The sequence below is a fragment of the Pelodiscus sinensis genome, chromosome 5, assembly GCF_049634645.1.
Source record: "Pelodiscus sinensis isolate JC-2024 chromosome 5, ASM4963464v1, whole genome shotgun sequence".
NCBI classification, from domain to species: domain Eukaryota; kingdom Metazoa; phylum Chordata; order Testudines; family Trionychidae; genus Pelodiscus; species Pelodiscus sinensis.
The window spans coordinates 118,255,617-118,264,093 of record NC_134715.1 but is presented as its reverse complement, the minus strand read 5'-3'; the positions used below and the strand labels follow the sequence as shown (position 1 = coordinate 118,264,093).

Genomic DNA, 8,477 nt, shown 5'->3' with positions numbered 1-8,477 from the left:
TTAGGGGGCTGGAGCACATGACCTATGAGAACAGGCTGAGGTATTTGGGCTTATTTAGTCTGCAGAAGAGAAGAGTGAGGGAGGATTTGATAGTAGCCTTCAGCTCCCTGAAGGGAGATTCCAAAGGGGATGGAGAGAGGCTGTTCTCAGTAGTGACAGATGGCAGAACAAGGAGCAATGGTCTCAAGTTACAGTGTGTGTGGAGGGAAAGGGGGGCCTAGGTTGGATATTAGGAAAAACTATTTAATTAGAGGTATAAGGAGTAAGGGTTATTTCAAAAGAAGGGTTTTCTTTTGAAATAACCATGTCTACACAGTGCTTTTTTTTTCGAAATAGGGTATTTCGAAACAGCACCCAGATGCAATTATGCAAATGAAGCGTGGGAAATTCAAATCTGCGCTTCATTTGCAATTTCGTTCATCTGCATTTGCATTCCTCTCTTGAAAAAAGAATGAAATGTAGACATATCCTAGGAGGGTGGTGAAGTACTGGAACGCATTACCTATAGAAGTGGTGGCATCTTCATCCCTACAGGTTTTTAAGTCCCATCTTGACAAAGCCTTGGCTGGGATGATTTAGTTGGGATTGGTCCGGCTTTGGGCAGGGGTTGGACTCGATGACCTCCTGAGGTCTCTTCCAGCCCTAGGGTTCTATGATTCTATAAATGTAAACAAATCATTTTCTAGCAAAAGAAATGTCATTTGTTTAAAGTTTGCAGTAGTCTGGGTTAGAATAAAAGATTTAATCTGACTCCCTTTGACTCCCATCTTTGACATCTAGAAGTTTTACAGAGTGGGCATGTAATGCATTTATCAGGGGTGGGATAGAAAGATTTTGTGATCAAGTACCCTACTGCTGGGGTTTCTCTTATAATTGGTGTCCCTAACCTCGTTGTCAGAAGCTGGGAATAGGCAACAAGGGTGCAGATCATTGGATTGATTACTTGTTCTGTTCATTCCCTCTGGAGCACCTGGCATTGGCCACTGTAGGAAGACAGGATACTGGGCTAGATAGACCTTTGGTCTGACTCAGTATGGCCATTCTTATATTCTTATGCTCTGCAAAGTGCTATGGCAAATCACTCTCTGTTACTATAGACCAAATCTGAAGCACGTCCTGTGCTTACTAGCTTAATATGTTTAGTCTCTAATTCTTCTAAGTGGAGTCAGTCTGAAATAGGGCCGTCTAACTGTGTAGAATATTCAGATCTCTCCAGTTCTTAACCTTGTATAATTTACTCTGACTGATTCTCAGGCTTTCACCTTTCTACGGGAAACACCCATATAAATTTCACCTATACCAACTAGGGAGAAGGGCTGACAGGAGTTGAATAAAATTCAGGACTCTAAAAAGAATGTCGATCTCAATTAAATTAGCTAGATCCATCAGGTTCACTGGTAGGTCATGCCATCTGGTGTGATACACCCTTAGGTTCTGGAAGAGCAGAAATAAATGAAGAGAAAAATGTTTAGTGACTTGGGATGACAAGTGCATTCTAAAATACTCATAGCCCTTGGCAAAGCAGTTGGCTTGCCAAACGTTTGTTTTAACAATTTCCCATCTTTTCTTATGGTCCAAATCTGCTCCCATTAAGTCAATTGAAATTTTGCAGAATGAGAGCAGGATTGGGCCCTGACTTTATTGATGTTTGCGTCAGTCAGTCATTGCCTGCTGCTTCACTAATTCCTCTCTCTTTTCCACAGCTTGGCAATAGAGTTAGTTTCTAGTTTCTTCCAGTTTCTAGTGAAATCTGAAAATTTAGGCTTAAAATAAAGGAGAAGAGTTTTGTGATTATACCGCTAGGTCAAGACTCAAGAGATCTGGTTTGATGTCTGCTTTTGTCAGACTCATTGTGTGACTCTGGGCAAGTCATTTATTATCTCTGTGCCTCTGTTCCCTATCTGTAAAATGAAGGTAGTAGTAATTGCAGGAGTGTTGAGTGGACATATTAAAAATGTTTGTGAGACACCTGGATGCTACAGTGATGAGAACCATATAAGCACTAAAGGCTTACAGGCATTAACTACTCATACAACTGGTGTTATTCCTGATTAACTCCTATTCTGGAATAAGAGTTAATTGAGAATAACTCCACATGTAGATAAATCTTCAGATGAGAAAATAGGGGAGTCCTGGGATGGATAGGAGGAAGTTTCAGTGATTACTATCAATTCAGGACATTATTTGTCTTAAAAGGGAATGGGATGAACTCTTTCTACTGATTTCTTATGTAGTGTGGCTAATTATTAGACAACAATTGCATGCTGGTAATTATGTTTCAGGAAGGCGAAATGTCTGACTAGAAGAGATTAAACAAAATATATGGATCAATGTCTTCTACATAGCCTAGTTATATGAAAATTAGAAGTATCTTTTTAACAATATTTAAGATCTTGCCAAAGGTCTACTTTTGAGTGATAACAGCTAATATAGACCCCAAAGAAAGAAATTTGGACGTTATTGTGGATAGTTCTCTGAAAACATCCACTTGACATGCAGCAACACACAAACAAACCCTAACAGAATATTAGGAACAGGATACATCTCCGAGAATACCATGCCCAAAGTCAGCAGCAAATCATTGCTGTGTATACACAGATGCACACTGACAGAGCACACCAGACAGAGCACACTGTGTGCACCCTATTACTGCAGTTTGCATAAAATCTGCATTACCAGATGCAGGGAAAGGCTGAAGAGTAATCCTCCTGAGGACAAGCCCCAAGGGTCTGTGAATTAAAAAGAATACTTCTGCTCAGTGTTTGCCTGTAGATTCTAGCTCATAAGAATGGTTATACTGGGTTGGTTCAATGGTCCATCTAGCCCAGCTGCCTGTCTCTGACGGTGGTAAATGTCAGATAATTCAGAGAGAATGAACAGAACAGGGCAATTATTGAGTACTCCACTCTGTCATCCAGTCCCAGTTTCTGGCAATTAGAAGTTTTAGAGACATCCAGAGCATGGGGTTGTGTGTCCAGGACCATTCTGGCCACCAGCCATTGATGGAACTATGCCCCATAAACTTATCTAATTCTTTTTTTAATCCAGGAACCTTTTGGCCTTCATAACAATCCCTAGCAATGAGTTTCTCAAGTGGACTGAGCATTGTATGAAGAAGTACTTCCTTATGTTTGTTTTGAACCTCCTGCCTATTAATTTAATTTCATGACCTGTGGTTCTTGTATTATGTGAAGGGGTAAGACACATTTTCTTATTCACTTTTTCCACTCTGTTCTTGATTCTATAGATCTCTATCATACATGTTTTATCTTCGTCATCTCTTTTCCAAGATGAACAGTCTCAGTCTTTTTAATCTCTTATCTGGAAGTTGTTTCACCCCTTATTCATTTTTGCCAATTCTAGTGTGCGTATATAATAAATATAAAATAAAATATAATTAATTAACTGGGATAATCAGAACTGCACGCAGGATTCAAGGTGTGGGCATAACAAGGGATTTATATAGTGACCCTGTGGTGGTTTATTATCTAGCCTATTCCTAATGGTTCCTAGCTTTTTACACTGCTGTTGCACATTGGCCAGTGGTTTTCACAGAGATCTATGATGACTCAAAGATCTGTCTCCATTAGTAACAGCTAATTTAGACTTCATCAGTCTATATGTTTAGTTGGGATTATGTTTTCCAATGTCCTTTATTTTGCAGGTATCACTTAGACTCCATCGTTTTGGGGATTGTGTTTTTCAATATGCATTACTTTGCACTTATCGACATTAAATTTTGTCAACCGCTGTTTGCCCAGTCACCCAGTTTTGTGAGAGCCTTTTATAACTCTTTGCAAGTCAGCTTTGGACTTAACTACCTTTGAGTCATTTTGTATCCTCCGTAAACATCCTCACCTCACTGTTTACCCCATTTCCCAAACCATTTATAAATATGTCCAACAGAACTGGCCCCAGTCAATTCCCAGAGTGATCATGCTATTTACCTCTTCCCACTGTGAAAACTGACCATTTTATTCCTACCTTTAAGCAGTTACTGATACTCCGCACGGCAGACGTGCTGGTCTTATTGGCTAGTAAATTTTCACTGGCATAATCACAAGGCGATTATACCTTGAGTTATTAAACCACAAACATCTCCCTTAGGGCCAGGCATTATTCCTATTGTTTGATCTCGTCGCTGTTAACGGAAGAGCAGCTCCACTCGCATGCACTTAAATGTAGCATCTCTCTGGGTGCAACCCCTGCACTGTTTGAAGCCAGTGCCTAGTGCTCTTGCAGTGACGCCCAGGGGGGCCTGGCGGCGGGGGGAGCAAGCAGCTCATTCCAGCAGACCGGGCTGTAAGTGGGAGAGGCGGGCACATTGCTCCTTTCTTCTCCGCCCGCATTCATGAAGCTGGAAATCACGGTCACCGCCGCCCCAGCCCCTTCCCCACGCTCCTCCCCCTCCTCGCCCGCACCCTTAGCGGCGAGCCACGCTGCGCGCAGGCCAGTGGCTAAGCCGCTACCTGCACTGAAGCTGCAAGGCGCATGCTTCAAGCGGAGGAGGGAGCCGGAGGAGGAGCGAAGCGATGCTGTCCCGGCCGGTTTAAACCGGGATCGGAGCTGTTGGGCGCTGCGGAGACTAAAGTCCTCCTCCTCCTGCGGGTCCGCGCCCCTCCTCCAGCCGCCTTCCCTACCCCGGCTCCTTGTGGGATGCTGGAGATGGCGGGTCCGCCAGTTTGAATGGCTTTGCCGAGCCCTAGTTCCATAGGCGCCCGAGGATGGGGGCTGAAGCCAATGACCAGCCCGTGCGGGTGTCCCGCGCGGGGAGCCCCTCTGTGGAGCAGCCAGCGGAGCAAAGCGCGCTGCTCTGGCGGTGCGCGCTTAGGGCGCTTCAGCATTGCAGCAGATCTGGCGGGGTGCCCCCCGTGCGCTACCGTGGGGTCCCTGACGCCAGGCTAAGACCAATGCAGCGCCTTAGTGCGGGGGGGAGGGGGGGCTATTCCCGCTGGAGAAAAAGTTCAGCGCGACCCAAAAGTGTGTGTTGGCGCGCGAGGGGCGTTGTGTGACCACAACTGCGAACGTTTCCTCTGGTTTTCTCGCAGACGCTAAGAACTTGGCAAGGAAAGAAATGTTTGCCAAACCGAAATCGCTTTGAATATTGTTCACGTGGGTGTCAGACCGATGTTTGCTTCTATGGAGCTAGGCGACGTATTTTTAGAAATAGGGGAGGGGGTGGAGAGTGCTTTAAAATGCACGAAGGGAGGCAAGAAAGAGTTAATCCCCCGGAAACTCCGCAGTGGTGAGTGACTTGCTCTCCCACTCGAGCAAAGCGCGCTCCCCACAGCTGCATGTGGTCCCCAGAAGGAATGAAGTAAGCTCTTATTTACATTTTTTGAGAAGTAAGCAAATGCCTTAAGAAACCAGAGCGTGGCCTATCGAAAATTCAAAGTTGCCATTCGGTTGTCAAACCTATCGCTAAGGCGTTATAAAGAAAACAAATACACAACACACATCGTGCCTTATAAACTATAGGTAGTTTGAGAGAAAATTCGAAACGCTTTCACATCACTACGAATAAGTACCAAATTAATCTCAAGTTTTCCACTTACCATTAATGAGATTCGATGCTACCGAATAATGAATGGGAATGTATCTATCAGTGGAGTTTTAGACAAATATTTTAGATAACCGGCTAGAGATGCGCGCGTATACACAATCTATATAACTATACCCACGTAAATGTATGCAGCGTGTATGTATATTTTTTAGATAGTCACTCTTTCTAGAACAATCTATGTATGGTTTTCCTACATATATTTTACTGAAAGAAACGGGAATTGGTAGTCTTTAAGTAGCAGGTAGATTTCAAGAGGAACTCCAAATAAATGCCAGACATTTTATGCTGTGAACTTTGCAACGTGTCAACCTCGGAACCCTTGTTAAAGTCAATCATATTTTTTCTCTCTCTCTCTACGAGGAGCCAGGCCCATCTCTGACAGATTTGCGTAGTATCTCACCTCAGCAGGGCTTGGATAGTTAAAAAGGCGAAAAGGAAATGAAATGCATGCTGTAGTAATTAGCAATAAAATGCAAGGCAAAGGAGGTGTTTCTCCTCCCCACCCCTAGAGATCACATGGTGACCCTGGCCAGCCAATACAAAGGACGCTAGGACCCTGAGGGACCCCCTGGTTCCGAATTGCACCGGCTCTGCTGCATTATAAATACTTCTCCAAAATGCACTGGCCCTCCTTTCTCGCTTTCCACCCAGCTCCGTTTGTTTCGCACTCATAAAAGCTGCTCCTCAGTCACTGCTTGGCGTGTTTTGTTTCTTATTTAAAGCCGGGCTCCTTTTTGTTTCTCGGCCAGTTTGCATGCATTGTTCGTCTCCCAAAATGGTTTGTGAGACTAAGATTGTGGCGGAAGATCATGAATCAATTTCAGGATCCAAAAAAGATACGATCATTGTGTCTTCCTCCCAGATGTGGCCCTCCTTATCCGGCTCCCCTGCCCCCACCCCAGCTTCTCGGAGTGGTGTGGAAGAGGATTTCAAGAAAGACAACGTTTATATACGAGAATTTCATCCTTCCGATCAAGAGGTGGTGCGCCGTATATTTTATGAAGGAATCATGGAAAGGATCCCTAACACAGCATTTAGAGGGTTAAAACACCAGCCTCTCACTCAGTTGATCTATGGGATACTCATTGGTAAGTATATTGACTGGTTTAAAGGGGGGGGGGCACGCTTTTTTCAGCAATGCAATAAAAAGAAAAATGGGCAATACGATTTGTGTTGAAGGATGGAGAACTCATTCCTGCGTCGATCCTATTAATCCTTGGTGCAGAATTGCTGTCTCGTGCTGCTGGTGCTGGGAAGAAAAAGCCGCAGTCTCAGTAGCTTATCTCCTTGTCAGGGTACAAAAGTCGAGCCAATTGAAAACTCGCCGTCTGGCAGGCGGCGGATCTGTACCGCTGGCGACTGCGAGGAGCAGGAATGAAGCGCCAGGATCGCGAGCCACGCTTTGGAGACCACTGCAGAGCGCAGAGTGCAACGCTAATAAAGGCACCCACCAGCCTGCCCTCCGCATGCAGGCAGCAGGCAGCCTGCGAGCAACGCCTGGTGGGGTCCCTGCTTGCCTATGGGGGGCGCGTGGCTGCTGGGTGCGTGGGGGAGGGGGGGGGATTTCTCCGTGGAGATAAGTTGGGGGCGGATGTTCTCTGCAGGACTGAGGGGATATTGCGTGTTCAAGGGGCTTCTTTCTCCAGGTCTGCAGGGAGCGGGGCGTGCGGCTGGCTCCGGTGGCTCTGCATCCGTGGGTTTGGGGAGAGGGACTTGCGAGTTGCCGGTGTGTGCGCAAGAGGGACGGGCCTCTGCAGCTTGGGGCGCATTGTGTGCGTCTCTGCACTTCAAGGGAAAAGTGTGTGCTTAGGGCAGCGTGGGGCTTTGCTGCCCGGGGCGGTGCGTGCGCACGGCGCTTTCTCGGCTCAGCCAAGCAGGAGAGGGGTTGGGGCTGCCGGTGCGGGAGGAGGCGGTGGGTCCCGGCGCGCAGCAGACAGACCCGCCTTTCCTGTTATTCCGGGCCGGGATGCTGCGCTCTGCCGGCGAGAGGTGAAGCCCTGAATGGAAGCGGCGCCGCTGTCTCGAGGCACCTGGGCGGGGCGGCGGCTGGAGCCGGGTTCCAGCGTTACCTAGTGACCGCCGGGCTCGGAACGCGTTCGAGTGGCTGCGGCTGCTGGGGAACGTTTGACCCGGGCGGTCTCGCGCCACCTCCTGGGCTGCAGACACAGCGGCGGGGGTCGCCCTGCTGCATGCAGCCGCGCGGAGCCCTGACCTCAGCGACGCCTTTAGGGGCGAGATGTGGCGTGTAGCCGCCCAGTCTGTATTGCAAAGCGCTGCCGGGTTAGTATTAATGCACAGCTGCGTGCCTTGCTGTTAAATTAAACCTCGCCCTTCATCCGTTTGCATGCAAGTTACAAAGCTTGAGACCGTAGGGATCCCTGTCTTGACTCGATGTCAAAGGAGATTAATTGTTCCCATGATCACGTGCTGCTTGTTTAGTAGCAGAAAATATTTTACATCTGCAAGATAAACTCAGTTGCCCTCAGTGGAAAAATCCCTCCCAAAGATAATAGCATGTGGACTCTTTTTTTCTCTCTCTCTTATGCCCCTGCCCTTGCTCTTTGCATGCGGTAACACAGCTGGTTCCTTCACCTTCTGGGCCAGGGAGAGAAGGGAATGTCATCATCAGGTAACGTTGTAATTAAGATACTAAATGCATCTGAGAACAGTGAAGTTTGATTGCCTCCCCTTTGTGCTTGATCTTTCTAAAATATCTTTGCTTAAGATTCAAGGCTTTCAAAGTGATAAGTGATGATGGGAGCAACTTGCGTGTCATCTCAGTGCTGTCTGCTATTTTATTTTCAGTGGCTTGCATTGCTTGCTGATACTGAAACAGGCTAGTATAAGGTTTTGGGATAGCCAGCTCTTGGATGAGTTTTCCAGAAGGTCCCTATCTTCCAGTGACCAAAATAAT

At 46.6% G+C, this 8,477-nt stretch overlaps 1 protein-coding gene across 3 annotated transcripts in view; it reads left to right on the top strand.

Moving 5' to 3' along the window:
• The first annotated feature begins 5,454 nt into the window (after positions 1–5,454).
• The window catches only part of NAT8L (N-acetyltransferase 8 like), a 52,244-nt gene continuing 49,221 nt past the window's right edge, over positions 5,455–8,477 (top strand). The window contains exon 1 of one of the 3 annotated variants that reach the window (XM_006134725.4): positions 5,455–6,651. In XM_006134725.4, coding sequence (XP_006134787.1) covers positions 6,318–6,651 — 334 coding nt within the window. In that variant the 5' untranslated portion in view covers positions 5,455–6,317. The other 2 variants (XM_006134724.4, XM_075930887.1) reach the window with 2 other exon arrangements.